We start from the raw sequence: 24,071 nt of genomic DNA, 5'->3' as shown, positions 1-24,071 counted from the left end.
AATGAATTGAAGAAGAGAGGAGGGGAAGGAGAAGAAAGAAAGGAGAAAAGATGAAGAAAAGTAATAAGATTAAGATAAGTAAATAGAAGATAATAAGATAGATAGAAAAAAATAAAAAAGAGAGAAAAGATTAGGTTTATAAAATAAAAGAAAGATATAGAAAAAACATTATTTAAGAGTAATAGAAAAAAAAGTATATTAAAAAATGTTATAGAAGAAATAAAGAGGGAAATTAAAAAATTAAAAAATATATAAAGGTATATTATAAATATAAATAAAAAAAAAAAAAAAAAAACAAAAAAAAAAAAAAAAAAAAAAAAAAAAAAAAAAAGTAGAAGAAATATAACAATAATTGCCCCCCCCCCCCCCCCCCAAAGCTTTGGCAAACTTATCCCAAGCTTCTTTAGCACACTCACAGTTCTGAATATGTTTGAACTGATTTTCACAAACCGAGTTGAAAATCAGAGATAGTGTTTTTGAGTTTACTGTAGCAATGCTGTTCCCAGCATCATTCCATTTTCCCTCTAGTTTTAGAGTAGTTTTCCCATTTTTAGTCTTCAAGACCGGAGGATCCCATCCTAGATTTGTTGCAGTACGTCCATGCATCCACTCTAATCAACGAATGAGTGGCCATCTTAAAGTTACAAATTCCTTGGGAAAGTCCATCATTTCCGCAAGATCTTCACCTGTTGTTAAGATACAACTTGGTTTTGATGCCTGCTCTAATACCAAATGAAATTCCAGATGAACACAAGAATGATTCCCCAAAACTTAGCATTAATGAGTTTATACATTTATTAGAAATCTAATTAAGAAGTTACAACTCTCTTAATTGGATTTACACAAAACCTAAACTACTTTAACTTGTCACCGGAGAATTCTAACACACACAAGAACAGCTCTAAAGAACATGATCTCTTATCTTCTTGTACGCCGAAACAGAGTAAACCTTACTCTCTTGAAATGAAAAAGCTTGTGCTACATTTTCAATCTATACGGCTAACCCTAGCAAATTACTTAGCACCACTATTATATTCATGGAGCCTCTAAACTCTAAACGCTAACCCCTACCTTATAAACCCAATTTAGTTATTCAAATTCTTCTAAATGTGTAACACCAAAACCTAATTTCTACCTTATAAACTCAAACCGATATTTAATTTCGTCAAAATATATAATACTATACCCTAACTCCTAACTTTTAAACCCAAACCGATATTTAACTTCGTCCCAGATGTTCGTATCTATATGGTTACAGTATAAACCCAAATTATTTATTTAAATTCGTCTAAATGTATAACACTAAACCCTAACTCCTACTTCATAAACCCAAACCTATATTTTAACAGTCACCTGTCAATCAATTAAAACATCACCCAAATCTCATGCATCGTGGTTGCTTTCACGCATCCAAACCTAAAATCATAAAAAAAAAAGAACATCACAACTATATATAAAACTATAATTATATGTATAATAAAAAAACAATATCAAAAAGCAGGGTTTAGCTATGGACCGTAAATATAAACATGCAAAGTATTTATATTAAGCTAAGAAGCGGTAGACTTTAGTTTTTTCTTTTTTCGACGATAAAACTACAAAAAGAAGAAGTTTTATATTTTTTAAAGCACATAGTTATCATATCAACTAATATTGGTAAAACTACCATTTTCATTTTTATCGATGTTAAAATAAAATAATCTAAGAAAATTTCCTTACTTTCTTAAAATATATGGATAAAAAATAAAGAGAATAGAGAAATAATTTTTTCGATGATATTACCTAAGAAAATAGTATAAATTTTATTTATCATTATTATCTACATAAAGTTTAAAGAATTGTTTTATTAATTTTATTATCGACCCAAAAATTAGAAAATAACTTTACTCATCATTATTCCATGTTAAAAAAATTAACCAAGATCTATAGTGTCGAGAAAAGTTAATCACCATTAAAATTAATTACCCATTGTTCTTAATTTTCCCCATTTTTATGGCGGATATATATATATGAAATAACAATTTTCATGTAATGCTGAATTTTTATTTAATTCAGAAAATAACATTTACCAATTTGTATATTCTCCAAATCTTAATCTTATAAACATATAGAATTATTTAATTTTTAGTTGGGTTCAAATAACTGTTTATCAATATGCAAATTAATATGTTTTTTTTTTTGCAAGGATAGCCTCCGTTTGTTGTCCTCGTTTTCATACCAACAAAACACAAAACATTATTTTATATTTTCTCGGAGATATATACATCTACTGGTGTATAATTATTGAGACAGTTGGCATTGTTACAAAGTATAAGGTTTATTTGTAACGAAAGAAAAACAAACAATTAAAATCTACAATTTTCCACATTTAGTGGGAACACATGACACCGTTTTCTCAAGACGATCATCCCGTTATAATTCAGATGCTGAGCATTTCCAAAAACAGACATTCCGTTAGAACTTCCCATGGCCAAACACAAAACGCTGGTGATTGAATCCGCAACCATGAATTTTTTTCCGGGAAGCTCCAAATCCGCACCTCTAAAATGAAAATCAACTTGGAGATATGTCTCTAGAAATTATTCATACTATAATCATGTTCTTAAAAAGAACTTTAAATTTTAGAAATATGAATGTTATGCTTTTATCATATCACATCTAGAAAAGCGAAAGATACAAGACGGGCAAAAAAGTCAACAAAGAACAGCTTCCAACTTTCGTAGTCTTTAAAAAGGCATCAGTGTTTGCGTTTCTATATATCTCTTTAAAGCCTCGTAACTCTCATAAATCCCACCCAACCTTCAAAATAGAACACAAAGACATGGACCGACCGCAATCTCCAAAGCAAGCTATGTTCCCGTGTTGGCAACACTTTTTTCTTATCAGTTTGGTTGTGACACACACAGTTTCTCCAATAACCTCGCCTTCGCCGAGCTTTGACCTTATTCTTTTATCTCCACTGGATATGCAACGAACCAAACGATACCGTTTCCATCGCCTTTCGCCACCATGGAACCTCTTCTTCTTCTTGGATTGCTTGGACACTTAACCCAAGTAGTACTCAGATGGTTGGGACGCAAGCGCTCGTCGCCTTAACCAACTCAAGTGGCCAATTCCAGCCTTATACCTCCTTCGTGAGTTGATACGGCACGCAATTCACGGGGTAGCCTTACCTTCCATGCGAACCCCGTCTCCGCGAGTCTGGTCAATGGGGAGGCTACCATCTTCACAACTCTTGAGTTACCACCGAATTTGATCACGAACAACCAGTCTTGGCAGGTAGGACTTGTTGTTAATGGTGTTCCTAGAGGAATAAAAGGACGGGAGATAATATGAGATCGAGTGGTAGGACTAATCTCCGAACATGTCATATAAAAGACTCCATTGACTACGTATCTTTGTTTTCCGCTAATCAAAGAGCAGAGTTGGATAAAACAAACGAATTTCTTGGAGTGATCTTTTCGTAGTGGAATATTCTTGAGGGTTTAGTCTTCCTGAATCATGCAAATAAAAAAGGAGCAAATCTCTTGCCTTAATTTACAGCTTTAGCTATGAATCTTAGAGAAAATTTTAGAGATTGAGCTACGAACTTATTGTATTTGAAACTGGTATTTGTGAGTCCAAAAGCGAAGGCTGTGACAGCTCCAAAAGATAAGAGACACATATGTTGTCTTTTGATGGATGAGACACTGGAAGCAATAAGAGACTTGAAGAAAGCTATATCTTATAAGCTTTGGTGTTTTAAGAACATTGTAGAAAGATATCATGAGTTATTCCAAAGCTCATCCTGCGAATAAAATCAATAAATAGATCAAACAAACCTAAATGCAATTCATTGCTTTAGAGGCGGTTCATCAAACAGGAGTTGAAGATTAGATTTTTGAATAATTTTCATAATCCTTAATGATCAAAGAAAATAAAAGTCTCTTTGTTAACAATCTGGTCAAAACCATGACTATTGAAAAATCATGAACATAGACAATAAGAAGATCAAGTACGTTTCTGTCTAATGAACATGTTTAGCTAACGGGAAAAAAATGTTTAGCTAACGAATCTGAAAGGGTTCAAAAAAAGAAGCATGTTACCTCTGCAATCTCGCTCGTGATCTCATCTTGAAGAGCTGTTCGTGGATACGACCCATGATTTGTCCCTGAATTTCAATACATATTTAATGTGCTTAGGAAAAAAATATATATACGCTAGGGTTTATAGCAGTATAAAAGAAAAACAAATAAATAAATTCACGATAAAATAGAAAATATAGTTTGATAAGATACTACCTTTTCGGACGATAAAACAAACCCTAATATTTTTAGGAGATTTGATTAATTAAATCGACACACATATAATACAAACAATTATGAAAATCAAAACATGTAATCGATTAAACTATAAACTTCGTTTAAGAAGTTGATCAACAATTGGCAAAGATCTATGAGATCTTACTTTCCAAGAAACCATAACATAAAAAAAAAAAGAACAAAATATCCGCGACGACACTTCATAAAAAGGACCGTATATAAAACCAAACAATTACGAAAACTAAAACATGTAATCGACCAAACTATAAACCTCGTTTAAAAAACTCATCAACAATTGGCAAAGATCTATGAGATCTTACTTTCCAAGAGACCATAACATAAAAAGGAGAACAAATAACGACAAAATAACGACGACGACGTATCCTAAAAAGGATCAATTTTGAGGTACAAAAGAGAACTATAAACCATAATGGTTATGCATAAAAATCAAGCCGTGATGTTTGAGTTTCTAGGGAGACCTCCTATATTTATAGGATTTCTAATATAAGATTTTAAGGTTTTACACATAACGGTGTAAATTATACCGGGCCATTTTTTAGTCCGAAAATAAGCCCAATAATCAGATTAGGGTTTCTACACAACGATTAAATGAATCCGGCATTATTATCAAATTTATACACACGTTTTTTTTTAATATTTTGGAAATTTAACTAATTTAATCTAATTAAAGGGGGGGGGCAAAAACGTCCGCTCATATTCTGAGAGCGAACGTGAGGCGTTTCTACTTCTGCTTTAATATATAAGAAAGATAATTACATAAACAACTCATCACAAATTGGCAAAGATCTTGGAGATCTTACTTTCCAAGTGACCATAACATAAAAAGGAGATAAAAAACCAACGACGATGCATCATAGAAAGGACCAAATTTGAGGTACAAAAAAGAACTATAAACCATAATTGCTATGCATAAAAAGCCAGCCGTGATGTTTGATTTTCACTCAATAGAGACATCATATATTTATAGGAATTTCCAGCATAAGGTTTTAGGGTTTTACATATGACGGTGTAAATTATACCGGGCTTTTTTTTCCGTAAAAATATAAGCCCAATAAGCGAATAAGCGAATTAGGGTCGAAGAAACGAAAGCGGTACGTTTCTTTTTTTCACAATTTCGATTTTTTTTTATTAACAAAATGGAAATTTAACTAATCTAATCTCATTAAAGGAGGGGGGGGGCGGGACAAAAACGACTGCTCATATTCTGAGAGCGAACGTGAGCACTAGGCCTGGGCGTTCGGATATTCGGGTCGGGTTTTTCAGGTTCGGGTTTTTCGGGTTTAGAAAACTAAGACCCGTTCGGGTATTTTAAAACTTCGGGTTCGGGTCGGGTTCGGATCGGGTATTTTGGATTCGGATTCGGGTTTACCCGAAGTATCCAAATATTAGAAATTTTGTATCCGATTCTATGCAAAGTATTGAAAAATACTCGAAAAATCTATAAAACCCAAGTATTTTAACCCATATCTAACCCAAAGTAGGTAAAACACCCGAAAATATCTTAACATCCAAATAATTTAGGCACTTAGGTTATTACAAGTATAAATATTACTAATATATTATAACCATGTACTTATATTTTGGGTATGTTCGGGTACTTGTTCGGTTCGAGTTCGGGTCGGGTTAGGGTTTGGGTTTTCGGGTTGTGAAGTTGAGAACCCGTTCGGGTATTTTAAAACTTCGGGTTCGAGTTCGGGTCGGATTTTTCGGGTCAGGTTCGGTTCGGTTCTTCGGGTTCGGGTATTATGCCCAGGCCTAGTGAGCACTTTCGACTTCTCCTTTAATATATAAGATTTACCTTATTTGCAATCTTTAATTTTTATACTTATTTTTTTAGCTTAATTCGATAACCATAAATTTATTGCATGAACTAAATAGCTTTGTGGGACTCTAAAATGTTTAAAACGATTTCTTATTTGAGAGTGTTATTTAGGCAATTTAAACTATATCAATAAGAGTGATGAGATAATAAGAAGTTTAGATCTCTCAAATGGTAACGACATGTACCATGTGCTACATATTTCAAATCTAAGGAAGAAAAATTATCTAATGTGTTGTCATATTGTTGTTAAATCAAATCAAATCAAATCAAATCAAAGTCAAATTAATTTCTTACTTTAAAAAATGGTCAAACTATCCAAAAAGAAAACATTCAACAGTTTGACATATTGCTAATAAATTAAATCATTTTATTATGGTACATAGTCTGTTAGCATTTAATTTTGAAGATATTTTTCAGACTATATAAATCTCACATAAATTCAAAAACACATAGAACAAGAAAAATGGTTGCATACGTCGATAAAAACTTTTCATCGGCTTGTTTAGTGGTTTTACTCTTTTTTGTTGTCTCATCGTATGCAAGGTTTAGTACGATGGTTACAAAAGATGAGATCCACTTCATATGCACCCAACAAGATATCAATTCTTCATTATGTTTTGAGGTTTTAAAACCAAATCCTAAAATTGCTAGATTAGATTTTTCTGGTCTCTTCAAATTTTTGTTCAATTATCAGGTTCGGAATATTTTGGATACGCTGATGCAATTTAAATTGTTAGGAGGCTACACGCGGGATATTGAGTCTAAATATTCCGTATGCATAGAAGTATATGAAGATGAGTTTGTGGTCTCGATGGAGAAAGAGATATATTAGTTTGGATTTGTGGGTTTTTTTTTAGTATAGATTGTTTGGGCTTAGTTTCTTTATTTTTGGCGGAGCCCATTAATAGTTGGGTTTCATATTTTTTTTAAATTTCGTTTTATTAGGCAAGTTTGTGGGAGGTTTTTTTTACGGGGATTTTGATGCTGATGTTGCATCCTCTAAAGTGGGTTCTTTTAAATCTGACGTGGACACTTTCAGAGGGTTCAAGTAGTCCCTTTTATTAGTGTTTTTTTTTTTGTTTTTTTTTTGTTTTTTTTTTTTTTTTGTAAACCAGTCCCTTTTATTAGTTTGTGGGAGGTTTTTTAGGGGGATTTTGATGTTGATGTTGCATCCTCTAAAGTGGGTTCTTTTAAATCTGAAGTGGACACTTTCAGAGGGTTCAAGTAGTCCCCTTTATTAGTGTTTTTTTTTTTTTTTTTTTTTTTTTTTTTTTTGTAAACCAGTCCCTTTTATTAGTTTGTGGGAGTTTTTTTTACGGGGATTTTGATGCTGATGTGGCATCCTTTAAAGTGGGTTCTTTTAAATCAGACGTGGACACTCAGAGGGCTCAAGTAGTCCCTTTTATTAGTAAAGATTTTTGTATTACATGAATGTGTTGCTTTGACTAACTAATTTATATTGTATTTGTATCTAAGACTATAATTTTGTAACAAACTATTAGACATAAAAAATATTGTTAGACATATACATTGTTCTATATAATATGGTGAGAGAGCTTTCTTAGTTGTATATAAATTTGATTTATCTTCCATTTGAATGTTACTTTTTTGTTTTTTTATAATTATTTTTTCTTTTGAAGATAATGAAAGATATTGTTATAGTTATTTAATTTTCCTTTTTCTATTTTTTTTCATGAATATATTGTATGTGGAGTTATGAAGAAATAATACTTGTAGCAAAGATTGAACAAAACGAAAAAAAAAATTAAAACATATATGTAGGAGGAAAGATAAAAATCCAAAAGATTGTAAGTTAAATGTAAAAACAAAAGCAATCTATATCGGGTGAGAAAATTATCCAATTATATAACAAGAGGAGATCTTCTTTATGTGCTTCTATTAGATCATATGTCTACATGACAAGATTACAATGCAGATCATTTATGTTTAGCAATTTAACAAATAGTAAACTAAAGCTTTCCACAAAAAATTATGCATCTACTCCATCTTTGTATATGATTTTGAAATTGTTCATTAAAAAAGCTTAAAGCCGTATGTTGTCCTTATTTTTTGAGCAAATAAGAAGAAAGTTCTATAACAAAGTTTTAAGAGCTTAAAAAGAATTAAAAAGTTGCATGTGACAAAAAAGGACAACGAAAATCAAGAGGAATGAGTGAAGAAGAGGCATAGATAAAAGGGAAAAATGTCGTTTAATAGCCAAACTTTCAAAAAATGACCGTTTAATACGTGAACTTGTTATATGGCCAATTTAAACATGAAGTAAACGTTGACCGACCAATTTAAACATGAAGTATTCGTTGACCAGGCCAAAAACCAAACGCCGTTATCTGTCGTTAACAGATCCGATAACAGCCGTTAACGATTCCGTTATTACCTAAAACGTCGCGTTTTGGGCTTTCCGATCTCCACCAGAAATCGCCGGAAACATAATCGGATCTATCAATCGGCGATCAATACTTACCAGACTAATTTCAATCTCAAAGTCACCAGAAAACTCGATTCGTCGACTCTAGGCAAATCGTTAAACCGAGATGCGGGAATCCGGATACGATCGACGGAGTTTCGGAGATGAACGGTGGAAGAAAGCTTCGTACGACGAAGCGGTACTCGTTTTTCCCCGGGAAGCCATGGTGGCCGAAACGGAAACGAGATCTGACTTACGCGTTTGTGCAGCAGAACAATTTAACCGACGATGTTAAACGCGTGTTTGCACGCGCCTTCACGTAATGGGCGGAGGTGACTCCGTTGAATTTCACGCGCTCTGAGTCTCTGCTCGGAGCTGATATAGTGATCGAATTTTTCTCCGGTGAACATGGAGATGGAGAGCCGTTTGATGGAGCTATGGGGACATTAGCGCACGCTTCATCTCCTCCTACGGGGATGTTACATTTAGACGGTGATGAGGATTGGTTGATCTCTGACGGTGAAATTAGCCGTCGGGTTTACCGGTGACGTCGGTGGTGGATCTTGAATCGGTGGCAGTTCATGAGATCGGACATCTTTTGGGGTTAGGTCACTCGTCAGTGGAAGATGCGATTATGTTTCCGGTGATTTCTGGTGGAGATCGGAAAGCCCAAAACGACGTCGTTTTAGGTAATAACGGAATCGTTAACGGCTGTTATCGGATATGTTAACGACAGATAACGGCGTGTGGTTTTTGGCCTGGTCAATGAATACTTCATGTTTAAATTGGCCGGTCAACGTTTACTTCATGTTTAAATTGGCCATATAACAAGTTCACGTATTAAACGGCCATTTTTTTAAAGTTCGGCTATTAAACGACATTTTTCCCATAGATAAAATATAAACAAAGACTATAATACATGATGGCTACTCTATAGCATTCAACCTCTGCTTCCATTACCACCCCAACTTAATTAGCAGCCTTAGGCGCAACAATGGCCCTTCATTTGATATGTTGTTTCGAAGCATACTCAAACTTCTTTGCCTAGTCTTCTTCTCGAAATGTGCATAATCACTAAATTTGTTTTGAATCATTCAAATTTCAAGTTTAGAAAAAGAAAAATATATATAAAATACAAATAAAAAGAACCATAATGTAGTTGGCTACACAAACTTTGGGCTTTCTACTTGCTTCTTTTGAACAGTTTCTAAAATAGCAATTACGATTGACTTTGAATAGGGGTTTTGGTTGTATGTATGTCTCCCCTATTGATAACTTTTTACAAAAGTGACACAAAACAATAATTTGAGACACCATTAGTTGAATTAAAAATAGTGTTACAGACATATGATGGTTAATGAAAGGCGTGTATTACTATTTATAGGAAATTATTTTTGAAAGATTATAAATTAATTTTGTTGTTACTATGTACTAAATGCAGATTTACGTTTTATAAGTATTCAATTTTCCCAATTATGTCTTAATGTCATTTCATGCTTAAAATTAATTCTATGAATATCATAAAAGTTACGTTACATTACATAGTCAAGAATTTACGTTATTAGTTCTAGCCTAAAACATGCAATTTAGTGTAGGATTTTAATAAACATGCAGATAGTTTGATCATGGTCTCACACATTTTTTTGATCAATCCAAGGTAATATAAAAGGATGTAAATACAATAATCTAACGTGAGTCAAAAATAAGACCATCTTATATATTTGTCAAAGATTAATTTTACTCAAAGAAAATCATTAGAAGCAAAAAAAAAAAAAAATTCTCTATGACAAAATAAAAAAATAATTATTTATTTGATAGATATAGTTATATTATCTTTAAAGAAAACATTTTTTGTTTATACGTTTAAAACTATTATATGATAAACAAATTTAAAATTAATTTATAATCTCTAATTTTAGTTCAAAGTAATTTGTAACTTTTGATGATGAAAAAGAAAAAAATTATATGGAAAATAGGTATTTGGATGTAAGTGAAAAGACACATGTTAAAAACAGAGATGCCACGTGTTAACTTTTTAAAGCTTGTGTTTAAGAGAAACCTTATTTTATTATATAAGCAAAGTCATATATCATGGTTTTTACGGTTTTAACCATGATATAAGTATTGTTTTTAGAATCTTTTTGTTATTTCTACAGTTTTTCTTGTTTTTTCAGGTCTTTACACAATCAGAATGCATTTGGACAATTTTGGAGTAAAAGCGAGGAATAAAGATTGAAAAAACAAAATTGGAGTCAGACCATACCATCAGTGTCGACTGATGACATGAATTGGAGTCTGAACATGATATAGGTATTGTTTTTAGAATCTTTTTGTTATTCCTACATTTTTTCTAGTCTTTTTCAGGTCTTTACACAATATGGATGCATTTGGACAATTTTGGAGCAAAAGCGAGGAATAAAGTTTGAAAAACAAAATTGGAGTCAGACCATGTCATCAGTGTCGATCGACACTGTTGGTGTCGGTCGACAATGTTCACGGCCCAAGAGAAATCTCGACAATTATTAAGTTTTGAAGATTATTCCAGAATTGCCTAGAAGATTTTCTTATTTGCAATATTAGTTTTTGAGAACATATTATTAAATTTTAGGGTCATTATTTCAGATCTAATCTTTATTTTTGGAGAGAGAGACTATGTATGAGCTTGGAGAGAAGAATTAGACTACTTCAGAGAAGATTCAGAACTCTCTTACTCTATCTCTTAACTCTTTTATGCAATTTATGCAGATTATGATTTGTGTTTCTTTGATTAAGTCTTAGTAATTCACCTATTAGGTTTAAGGAGTTTTCATGTATTGATAAATTGCTAAATGGATCTATTGGTAGGGTAATTTATATTTCTTCACCTATATTTGATTTAATCACAAGTTCTAGATTGATCACCTAGAATCTAGCTCATAAGATAATAATTTAGACACGAGAGTGAACTTATTCCATGAAATAATCTTAGGTGAGCGAAAGTAGTTATTCTGAGATGAGAATTGGTTTAGGTACTTTTGTGAACAATCAAACCTGGATTTTAATGCTTATTTAATTTTAGAAATTTACAGATGAGAGTTGGAATTTCCGATTATTATATATAGTAAATCAATACATACAAGAATTGATTGATTTTAATTGCGAGTTTTGAGTTCGAGAACAATGCTTAATAAACCCTTACTTGTTTTTTGATTTGTAATTCTGATTTACTGAAAGGATTCACCCTAAGTCTAGCTTCTTCCATCAATTGGTTGTACTTTATTTGCAATCTTTAATTTTTATACTTATTTTTTTAGCTTAATTCGATAACCATAAATTTATTGCATGAACTAAATAGCTGTGGGACTCTAAAATGTTTAAAACGATTTCTTATTTGACTTTGTTATTTAGGCAATTTAAACGTAGAGCTGTCAAATGGTCCGTCCAAAGACCATTGGACGTGTCCGTACGGGCAATTTTTTTTATGGGCCAAGTTGGACGGTCCATAATAGACAATGGTCCAAAAAAATGTCCATGTCCATATGGGTAGCCCATGGTCAGTCCATTTTATTATTGTTATTATTGATAAATAAAAAATCATGATTTTAGAAGAAAAATTGAGAAATAGCATTTTTCCACCAAAATTGTAAAAATCGGAGACTTGCGTTTTTCCGCCAAAACGGTCAAATTGTAAAATTGTGTTTTTCTTCCAATATAATAAAATCACAATTTTGGCGGAAAAATTATGGAATTGTTTTTTCCCGCCAAAACGGTAAAATCATAAGATTATTTTTTTCTCACCGATACAATAAAATAACGATTTTAAGGAGAAAATTACGTTTTTCCGCCAAAACCGTAAAATCCGAGAATTGTGTTTTCCCGCCAAAACTTTAAAATTTTGTTTTCACCAATATAATAAAATCATGATTTTGGCGGGAAAATTGCGTTTTCCCGCCAAAACCATAAAATCAGAGAACTGTGTTTTCCCGTCAAAACCGTAAAATTGTGTTCTCGCCAATACAATAAAATTACGATTTTGGTGGAAAATTTGCGGAATTGCATTTTTCTGTCAAAATCATAAAATTAGAGAATTGTATTTTTCCGCCAAAACCATAAAATTGAAAAATTGTGTATTCTAAAAAATTGTGGAATATTGTCTTTCCTTCAAAACTGCAAATAATTTAATAAAAATTGATTTATTAAAATTTAAATATTTCATAAAATAGAAACTTATAAATGTAAAATATAATAATTTTAAATTTTTTAAGTTGTAATTGTAATTAAAATCATTGAAATATGATTAAAATGAGGACATGTCTATTGACTCATTTCTTGTAAATGGGCTCCCCACTGTCCATATGGTCAAGCTCATATTGTCTGCGGACAAAATTGGTCATATGCCCATTTAGACCATTTGTTTTTTGGTCCGGACCATAGCTCGCCCATCTTCATTTGGACTGGGCAAGCCCACGGGCGGCCCGTCTAATTGACAGCTCTATTTAAACTATATCAATAAGATTGATGAGATAATAAGAAGTTTAGATCTCTCAAATGGTAAGGATATGTACCATGTGCTACATATTTCAAATCTAAGGAAGAAAAATTATCTAATGTGTTGTCATATTGTTGTTAAATCAAATCAAATCAAATCAAAATCAAATTACTTTCTTACTTAAAAAAATGGTCAAACTATCTAAAAAGAAAACATTCAACAGTTTGACATATTGCTAATAAATTAAATTATTTTATTATGGTACATAATCTGTTAGCAATTAATTTTGAAGATATTTCAGCTATATAAATCTCACATAAATTCCAAAACACATAGAACAAGAAAAATGGTTGCATACGTCGATAAAAACTTTTCATCGGCTTGTTTAGTGGTTTTACTCTTTTTTGTTGTCTCATCGTATGCAACGTTTAGTACGATGGTTACAAAAGATGAGATCCACTTCATATGCACCCAACAAGATATCAATTCTTCACTTTGTTTTGAGGTTCTAAAACCAAATCCTGAAATTGCTAGATTTGATTTTCCTGGTCTCTTCAAATTTTTGCTCAATTATCAGGCTCGAAATATTTCGGATACGCTGAAGCAATTTAAATTATCAGCAGACTACACCCGGGATAAAGATTCTCAATATTCCGTATGCATAGAAGAATATGAAAATGCTCTAGAAAATCATGATAAAGCCCTCAAATATTTGGCTGCCAAAGACTATGCCAGCGTAAACACTATGGTCAGTGCAACAATGACAGAAATGTTTACGTGTACTGATGATTTGTCAACAATGAAGCCAATACCAAAATTATTTATAACGAAAAGTAATGTTATTTCAGATCTGTCTAACATTATCCTCGTGATTCTCAAAAAAATTAAGATTATGTAATTCTCGTGATCTATAATAATAATATTAGTATGGTCGTTGTCATTATCCCTTTTTAATATATAAAAAGTATTAAAGATATAAAAAGTTTTTGATGTTTAAATGTGCCATTTCTCTATTCATTCACGTTTGAATCTAGTCTATTAGCTAGACATAACAATATCTGTAATTTACGGGTCAGGCCCCAAAACCATTTTTATTTTCATTATTTGGCAAAGTCAATCTCACTTTTAATTTTTTAGCTATTAAGGTATTTTCTGACAAAAATGCCCCTGTCCACGTAACCGATATACAATGTCTATGTACATATCAGTTAGGCTTTTCAGTTACGTACAATATCTCGTTATAAATAGAAAATAATAGAAATAAATTAATAAAATAATATTATTATTTTCCACCCTCTTTTATTTTCACATTTTCTCTCTTTTTAATTTTATAGATATTTGTTTTATTTTTGTACTTTTAATTAAAATTTATTTTATTCTATCGTTTAAGACCCATTTTCATATTTTAATTTTTGACTTTAAATAATAATTTATTTAATTTTAGTTTTAATCGTGTTGTTAAAGACAATTCGAAATTAAAGATATCATGTACTCATGTGTATGTACAAAATAATAAATGATGTGCATATGTGTACGTAAACAAAAATATCAAAACAATTTACATATATTTGTCAAATTTAAACAAATTTTATTTTAGTTTACAAAACTTGCAAGAGTACGTATATGATCACACGAGAATAAAGTACATAAACTTTAAATACAAGGTAGGCACTCTATATAACGTTTTTAGTTTGTTTGTTTGTTTTTTTTGTCAACTATACATTAATTAATAAAATAATTTCTTGGTTTGTTGCCCAATTAGGATGAGAGAGTCTACAAAGGTGACTTCAGATAATAAAAGTCTAGAAAAATAGGGTAAACAGTCCGCTTTAATATTACATAAACGAGAGATAAGAGAAAGCGAAAAGAAGGGGAAATAGACACGGAGTGAACCAAACTCATCTAGCAGATTGGAAAAAGCGGGCTATTCTTCGGGTGACTGTATCCTTGAGACTAATTCCGAACAATCTGTTTCAAACACTTGACAATCGATCATTCTTCAAAAGATATTCTTCATACCCTTAATTAAAGCTTCCATCTCCGAGTGAAGGGGGGGGGGAGGGGAAGGACACCTCCGAAGGCACTTTGCACCGAATAGTATTGTTTGATCGATTCTTTGAAAACGCCACCATCCTATACCCATAGTTGGATCTGAACATTTCCAGATCCATCAATCCGACATCTTATTGAAGGAATTGGGCTTTCCAAAATTTCTGTACTAGAGCTAGTTTCGATCGGTTCCAACTGAGCTTCTTCTCACATTAAATTTTCACTCAAAGCATGATTTAGAATATCTGTGGGTTCAGATTGTAATCCCTTGAAAATCTTTTTATTCCTATTTTTCCATATGAACCACAAAATCCACGCATAACAGTAAGTGTTCTCCTCCCCATCTAGAGTAGATGGTAACTTCCGATAAAGATAATCTAGATTTGAAAATTCTGAGCATAGAGGAAAGATACCTGAAGTCGTAGGTATTGAGGATAATTCCCATATTTTCTGAGAGTGAGAGCACTCAAATAACGCATGATTTACTATTTCTTCTGCCATCTCACACCTTTTACAGATAATATCACATTGAATTCCTCGATGTGCTAATTTTGAAGTTACTGCTACGGATCCCGAAGCAATTTTCCATAAGAAATATTTTATTTTTGGAGGGGCTTTGACTTTCCAAGCTTGTGCTTGTAATGTTTTATAATTTGGGCCCCATTATATCGTTTCTGTCATCTCTCGAGCAACCCGATAGCCTGAGTTTATTGTATATCTTCCTGATCTTGTATGATGCCAAATAAGCCTATCTGGTTTATAATTTTGACTAATAGTCAATCCTCTAATAAACTGAATGTCCACTGGATCCAAAAATTCTTATAAAATGGGAATGTGTCATTCTTTAGAAGTCAGATTAATTAAATGATTAACCATCAAATTTGGAAGTAATGATTTTTTTCTTCTATTTGCGGGTCGTGGATTAACATCAGGAATTCAAGGATCTCGCCATATTGATAGATTGAAACCCGAACCTAATGACCATCTAGCTCCCGCTTCAACTATTATTTTAGTCGGAAAATACTCTTCCATCCAAACGATGGAGAATTTGATTTTTTTGCATGTAAATGATGAATATTCCTGAAATATCTGCCTTTTCTCATAATCCAAAGAAACCACCACCTCATCACCTGTATCGAAAGGCACCACCATTTGGAAAACAAGAAGATTGAACCCATTAACTGTGACATAGATGCTCCCAGAATCTACATCAATATCACGGATCAGTCCCACTTGTTTCCCAATTGCCCTCAAAGTAGCTTCTTCCCATAGATGCATTCGCAAATCAGATACTCTAACCCAGAAGTTTATACCCGACGGATAGGTAGGAGCGATTATAGGTTCCCATCTAATCAACAAAATCATCCAGCCATCGAAATGGTAATGGAACATTCCGAAGAACACCTTGCAAATACTCCTCGGATTGAAAGTTGAACTGAAACATACTTTTCCCCTAATCTGCCCCCAACCACCTTATCTTCCATCTTCCATATCTTCGGCATGTTTGCAACCAGGGAATTCATCATTTGGATGCTTGGATTCATTAATCTCCCGATCAATGTTAGAGAGAACTGTTGAATTCTTTGAGACAATGTCGAACCTGAGATTTTCACTACCTCAGAGTGAAATATCGCAGCTTTGCTCATATTCAAACCCAACTGAGCCATAGAAACCAAAGAAAACAGAAGCCTTAAGACCTTATGAAGAAAAAGAAAAAGAACCCGAAAACTGCTTTTATGAATTGCTTTTGTTCTGTCTCTTGGAAATGAAAAGTGATGAGAGACCAAAAGCATTTTCTGATCCTTTTATAAAGACACCAAAGAGAAATCTCAATAGAATCACTTCTGATGCAGTCCAATAACCACGAGATCACCTCACCTGCCTTAAACACTAACAAAATCTGGTCTTTAATCTTCTTTAGACTTAAAGAGACCGAAGAAAGAAGGGAAACCAAATAATTTGTCTCCCTAATCTTGCCATTTCCGGCGACAAAGAATATTTGTAGCCAACCGATCAGATCAGCATGATCTTTCCCATAGAGCCTTCCAATTCTAGAAAATCTCTCCTTTAAGCCCAATCCAACGAATCCACTGTTAAGAAGCTTAACCTCTATCTAGCAGATATGGATCCCCGAATCATTGCCTTTTACGAATCGAAGATTAAAACCCAAATCGATTTTGTACTCTAATCCCTTGAATTTCCTTAGAATAAAAGGAATCCACTGGAGATCCCATCAAATCAATCACCATTAAAACCTTGAAAACTTTGAAACCTCCATCGACTCTCATCAAACCAGACCACCAAAGCAACCCAAATCCCTTCCCCAACCAGAACCCAAAACGGAATCCACACAAATAGACTTGAAGATCTAAGATTCGAAATCCCCATCTCAAAACCCTAGATTAGACGTCGTCGTCATCTCTCTCTCGCTTTAGCTACCACAATTATGGGCCTGATTGGTTACGGCTGTAGTTCTAGATTTTTTGCTGTAGATTTTAAACTGTGGATTTTCTTGCTGTAGCGGTAGAATTGTAGCTGTGAGTTTTAAAATAAAAGTATGATTGGTAAATATTAGTTGTATGTTGTAACTTTATGTATTTATTATGTAAACTTAAATTTTTGGAAATAAATAAATATTAGAAATATATTATAACCAAAAAAAAAGCGAGAAAGCAGAAGAAGGAAAGAACCGTAGAGAGAAGAAAGAGAAAATATCCCAAAGCTCATTTTTGGGTGCTGTGGAAAATTTGATTTACAAAACCCATATATTTCCTTTTTTTATTTTGTGTGCTGTAGCTTTTTTTTTTTAAGTAAAAGAATGATTGGTTTACTATTTGGCTTTAGAAAGAAAAGTTGGCTTTTTACAGTATCTAAAGCTCCTTCTAATCAGGCCCTATATCTCTTTAGTTTGTTTTAAAATAAATTATGATAATAAAACATTACTATTTTTAATTACGATAATGGAGAGAGAATGTGATGTAGCGTCCCTCACATAGACAGTGCTCGTGTACTTTCCTTATTTGTCATTGTTTGACTTACATTTCGATTTGGCTTCACACTACATTGAATTTTAATTTTTAAAGATCAGACTAATCATTATTTATCTAATTATCTTTATTTTCAGTTAGCATATCTATATTTACATTTTTGGAATATATTTAGTAAATAAATCCTGAATTGACTACTATTTACAGAGAATACCACTGGCAGGTCGGGTCAATTTAAATATTTTGACCCAAAAATCTACAATCGGATATTGGCTTTAATTACTATAAAAAAAACTAAACGAAACTCTATTGTTACCAAAACTCCTGCCCATATTCATTTTGATTTCTTAAAAATATAGCTTTGACATAATCGTTACCAAAAAAATCCGCACATAATCAATTTGATTTCTTAAAATATCTCAACTATTTATATGACATTCAAACTAATTACTCACACACATACCTTATCCAAGATATCTTCTTTCCCAAAATTTTCAAGAAATCGATTTTTAGAAACAAATTAATGACTCAAAATATATAACGATAGCATATTCCTAAATACCAACCTATTTTAGAGATAATTATTCTAATTTAGTTACGGTATCGAATATTTTGTGTTTTACGATCAAGAGATTTTTACCTAACTTATGAGCCTATAAATATTCTAATGCTTCAAGTCTCACAACATCCTCAAAAATCACAAAAGCAACGATCTACAAAAAAGGCAGCAAACAAACATTAATTCTCTTAACGTCTGCATAATACCAAAAGAAAAACAGATTCTTCAACTTCTACCTTTCATACAACAAAACATGCAACGATTTGAATGGGTGAATAATTCAAGCTCTGAGTTAAGTAGTTATCTCCCAAAAGATAACATCCAAGTTGGTGAATGATTTATTTTACGGAGGTGAGAAACTAAGGGTCACGTTTTAGTCACAACTTGTTTCTTCGTGCTTTCATGATTACTTTACTCAAAATATGATATTTTACTGTTTTTGCAATTTGAATTTATTGGTTTATCTATCTACATTAATATTACTAGAATACTATGTTATTTTATTTTGTTATTTTTTTGTTTTTTTTGAATACTATGTTATTTCTCAAGCAAACATGGAAACAATACTATTCTATATGCATATATGTGTTAATTGATTGATTGGTATTTAGTTACTAACCTGAATCTCCTGTTGCTTGATGTATCAAAGTGATACTTCCATTACGTTGCTTACTTGCATTTAGTTTCACAAGCTTGGATTGAAAGCATCAATTACACAGATTTGACATGTCTCCATCTTTAAAATCTAGAATTCAATTATTGTCTTGATTTATATGTGGGATATAAAATTTACCGTGCATATTCTCAACAACCTCATTCTAATTACCAAAACAAATATACGTATCTATATAGATTTTCATGACAAAAGATTATGGTAATTAATCTATGTATACACTTATAGAACCTTAATGGTTGATGGTAGATTTGCAAAATAGAAATTCCGAAAATGAGAATCATTATTCATGACCTTTTCACATGATTGATTTAATATTTTTTTTTTTGTCATCTGAGATTATATTAAAATTCCAAAGGAATCACACATGTTACAACAAGCTACGCAATGTCAACGAAACCTGGGACACGTTAGCCAAATCTAGCCACAACTCCACAACCCACAGGAGAAGACTATACAAAAAATGAGCTCGAAAACACAGAGCTACAAGAGCATAACAATGCTCACACCAACCAAAAAAGATCTCAAAACACTGAGCATCTAACATAGACCAAAAGACTCACACACAAACAAAAGACAAACCTCCTTCTTCAATGAACACACTATTAAGCCACAAGGGATGACCAGCTGCTACATAAGACTGAACACGCGGATCCCATGTAACACTCTGGGCAATGAGGTTTGCTCCTCTGTTTGCTGCAGCCACTTCAAGTTCTACTTTCCAATTCACAAAAGGTAGCAAGGAACGATTTAAAGCAACAGTCTGCGCTTTAAAAGAAGGCCAAGCAATAGGTCTCAACACAGCACCCACCAGTGACTTATCTTGGAAAGAAAAGATGACCCTGTTAACTTTATGACTAGCCATGCTCTCCATTGCCCATAAAACACATCTAAGGAGGGCATCAGATTTACTCAAAATAAAGCCAAAAGCTCTTCTACTGTGAAACAACACCGATCCCTTCTCGTCTCTAAGAACCCACGCCCCTCCAGCCATATTATTTCTTTTTGACCACGAAGACCCAATGTTACACTTTAACCAAGAAGGCGGAGGACAGACCCATCTCTTACCAGAAAGACTGTCAATGTTCGGCTCAATAGCATGAGAGGAACCAAGATGAGCAGACTCGTCACCATCAACACGTTGAGCATCAAACCATTCCTCAACATCATCTCTAATCTTTGTAACAGAATCAAGGGCAGAGAAAGAGTTACCTTGAAAGATTAAAGAGTTCCTATTTTTCCAAATTCTCCAAATGATCCAAGGAAAGCTTTGCCTAAGGTTACTTGGCCACATCTTATTATTTCTATTCACCAAAAGATGGAAGATGTTAGAGTAAATGCCACCATTACTGAACCCATTCTCCGGAAAAGGAAAATCAGAAAGAGCCCAGATTTGCCTAGCAAGTGGACAAAGGAAGAGGATATGATTAGGTGACTCCCCCATCTCCCCACAAACCTGACAAGTAACATCAACATTCATCCCTCTACCATTCAAATTCTCAGCCACCGGCAAAACACCACTAAGAACCTTCCACAAAAAGATCTTGATCTTAGGATCGGTGTGAAGAGTCCAAACAAGCTTTTTAAGTTCAAGAGTAGAAGGTTGGACGTTTGCAGCATTTCACAGGATCAAACTTTTTTCCTGGTCAGCAAGCCAATAAGCGGACTTCACAGTGAAATCGCCACTTTTATTGTACTGCCAGATATAGAAATCCTCTTGAGCCATGACTGGTTTGACAGCTTTGATTCTAATAATGTCCTCAGGAAAGAAGAGATCGTTGAGAATATCCTCATCCCAAAAACCTGTTCTCGGGTAAGAGAGAGCTGACTCTAAGAGCCACATCAAAGAACAAGTTTTTCCTCATTGGAGCTCTGTATCCATCATCATCTATCCACAGGTCAATCCAAACAAATAAAGAAGCACCATTACCAACCTTCTTTAATAAACCTTTTGAAAGAAGATCACGGCCAGAAAAAATGCTTCTCCAGCCAAAAGATGGTCTAGCACTTAAGGCAGCCTCAAGAAACCCAGAATTCACATAATATCTACTCTTCAACAGCCTAGCAAGAAAACACTCAGGAGATTGAAGAAGTCTCCACGCTTGCTTTGCCAACAAGGCCTGGTTGAAGGATTGTATATCTCTGAAACCCAGTCCACCAAAATCTTTAGGTAAACAAAGCCGCTCCCAACTCTGCCAATGGATAGCTCTAGAATGCTCACAAGAATCCCACCAAAAAGCAGCCATTGCACTCTCAAGATTTTCATAAGTAGTAATAGGTAATTTAAAGCATGACATAGCGAATTCAGGCATCGCTAAAGCAACAGACTTTAACAACACCTCTTTCCCACCTTGGGATAAACACCTAGTGAACCAACCTGCTAACTTTGCTTTCAGTCTATCTTTAAGGTAGTTGAGCATATCGACTTTCGAACCACTGAAACATTCTGGAAGACCCAGATAAGTACCAGCTCCACCCTCATTTGAAATACCGAGAACAGCTTGAATGATGCCTTTATTAATAGCTTCCACCTTAGCTCCAAAAGTTATAGAGGATTTGGATAGATTAACGGTATGTCCCGTTGCATCACCATATATCTTCAGAATTTTTTGCAAAACCAGACTTTGCTCTCTAGACGCTTTGCAAAGGAAGAGACTATCGTCAGCAAATAATAAATGGTGCACCACCGGACCATTATCAGAAAACTGAATTCCATCCAATCTACCTTCCCATTGAGCCTTGTTCAAAAGATGAGAAAGACCCTCTGTACAAAGCACAAAAAGAAAAGGCGATAATGGGTCGCCTTGTCGTAGACCTCTCTAAGGAGTAATTAGACCAAAAGGAGCATCGTTGATCAAAACAGAATAAGTGACAGTGGATACACAAACCATGATCCAATTGACCCATTTCTGATGAAACCCCAAAGCAAGCAGCAGAGACCGCAGATAACTCCATTCAACGCGGTCAAAGGCTTTAGACATATCAGATTTTACCGCCATAAACTCAGCAGAAATACGAGGATGAACTTTCAAACCATGCACTAACTCATGCGCTATCAAAATATTATCGGTGATGAAACGTTCTGAAACAAAGGCTGACTGAGTATCGGAGACAATCTCAAGCAGCAAAGGTTGTAGTCTCTTAGCCATAATCTTAGAGATTATTTTGTACAAAACTGAGCAAAGACTAATGGGTCTAAGATTAGCCATATCAGTGGGATGGTGAGTCTTGGGAATAAGACAAAGGTGAGTATAATTCCACTCAGCTGGCATAGTCCCTTCAATAAAAAAATTTTGAACTTCAGAAATGACCTGCAAACCCACAGTAGACCAGTAGTGTTGAAAGAACAAAGCCGACATTCCATCCGGACCGGGAGCACTTGAAGGCTTAATGGAAAAGACAGCTTCTTTGACTTCCTGGGGACTGACTTCACCAATTAAACAATCATTCATACTAGTTGAAACTCTCGGAACCAGACCTTCAAACCAGTCATTGAAACAAGAAGGATTGGAAGACTTGAAGAGAGTATGAAAATAGGCAGCAGCAACCTCACCTTTAGCAGCCTCAGAAAATTGCATCTTGCCGTTGATATCCTTTAACTTGTCAATTCTCTTCCTTTGCCTATTATCTTTCACCGCAACATGAAAGTATTTCGAGTTTCTGTTGCCACTTCTTAACCATTTCTGTCTACTCTTTTGTTTCCAAAAAGCCTCTTCCTCTCTATAGGCTTTAGCAAGATCCTTTTTCAGCTTAGAAACCCTTTGAAAGCCAGGCCACACCAAAGACTGTTCTTTTTCAAGGGCAGCCTCTAATAGATGAATTTTATCCAAAGAATTCAACGAGTTCTGTTTTTTCCAGGAGCTTAGAGCTTTTCTACAATCTCTCAACCTATCAGCCACTGACAAATTAAAACCAGAACCACCTCTACTCCACGTTCTCGAGATTGCCTCTTTAACAACATCCTTAAACAGAAAACGTTTATCAAATCGAAATTGCCCTAGGTAAGAGTCCTGGGAAGACAATAACTTGATCAAAACCGGTCTGTGATCTGACCCCCGCAGGTCCAAAAAAGTTTGATTTGAAACAGGAAAAAAGTCAAACCAATGCTTGTTTCCAAAAGCCTTGTCTAGCCTGCATTGAATCCAATGGTCCCCTCTTCTTCCAGCCCAAGTAAATCTGTTACCATGAGAAGGTAACTCAGACATTCCACAAGCTCTAATCATATCATTGAAGGATTTACAATCATTGTCACTTCTTCTAGGACCACCATTCTTTTTGCCATTATGTAAGATGTCGTTGAAGTCTCCAAACATACACCATCTATCTCTTCTTCCCACTCCAATCCTTGTAATTCTTTCCCAAACTCCACTTCTTTTACTCTTATCCGGGTCACCATAAACACAAGAAATAAAAAAGTTGACTGCTCCAAACTGTACTTGAGCATCTAACAGATTATTATTTACAAACTTGATGTCAAGCTTGACAATGGTCTTCCAAAACAAAGCTAGACCTCCACATTTTCATACTGGCTCCACAGTATAAACTTCATCATACCCCAACCAGCTTTGCATATCAACTAAATCATCTCTTCTATGCATCATTTCCATCAAGAACAATATCTCCGGGAAGTGTTTTTTACGCAATTCCTTGAGACGAGGAATTGTCAAGTCTTGAGACCGTCCCAAACCTTGACAATTCCAACTTATGATGCTCATTGATGGTTAGGCAATCCCCCCTTTGGGATCACCTCATGAGGGTTCTCTCCC

At 33.9% G+C, this 24,071-nt stretch overlaps 2 protein-coding genes, 1 long non-coding RNA gene and 1 pseudogene across 3 annotated transcripts; 3 read left to right on the top strand and 1 right to left on the bottom strand.

Annotated features, from left to right (window-relative positions):
• Positions 1–2,584: 2,584 nt before the first annotated feature.
• On the bottom strand, positions 2,585–4,355 carry LOC9330245. The gene is made up of 3 exons (XR_002329595.1): positions 4,086–4,355; positions 3,591–3,787; positions 2,585–3,494 (listed from the first exon to the last, which is right to left on the bottom strand). It is a non-coding gene; the product is annotated as an uncharacterized LOC9330245 (long non-coding RNA).
• A 1,799-nt stretch (positions 4,356–6,154) lies between these two features.
• On the top strand, positions 6,155–7,079 carry LOC110225379. Its single transcript, XM_021014964.1, has one exon. It carries the CDS (start codon positions 6,608–6,610, stop codon positions 6,974–6,976), a length of 369 nt encoding a protein of 122 aa, XP_020870623.1. The 5' UTR covers positions 6,155–6,607; the 3' UTR covers positions 6,977–7,079.
• Positions 7,080–8,542: 1,463 nt separating this feature from the next.
• Positions 8,543–9,460, top strand: LOC9327568 (annotated as a pseudogene).
• Positions 9,461–13,374: 3,914 nt separating this feature from the next.
• Positions 13,375–14,025, top strand: LOC110224430. The gene has a single exon (XM_021010490.1). The coding sequence runs from the start codon at positions 13,384–13,386 to the stop codon at positions 13,933–13,935; it is 552 nt and encodes a 183-aa protein (XP_020866149.1). The 5' UTR covers positions 13,375–13,383; the 3' UTR covers positions 13,936–14,025.
• Positions 14,026–24,071: the final 10,046 nt, after the last annotated feature.

The sequence above is a fragment of the Arabidopsis lyrata genome, assembly GCF_000004255.2.
Source record: "Arabidopsis lyrata subsp. lyrata unplaced genomic scaffold ARALYscaffold_1, whole genome shotgun sequence".
NCBI lineage: Eukaryota > Viridiplantae > Streptophyta > Magnoliopsida > Brassicales > Brassicaceae > Arabidopsis > Arabidopsis lyrata.
The sequence above is the reverse complement of the archived record's forward strand: the minus strand, read 5'-3'. Positions and strand labels throughout refer to the sequence as shown.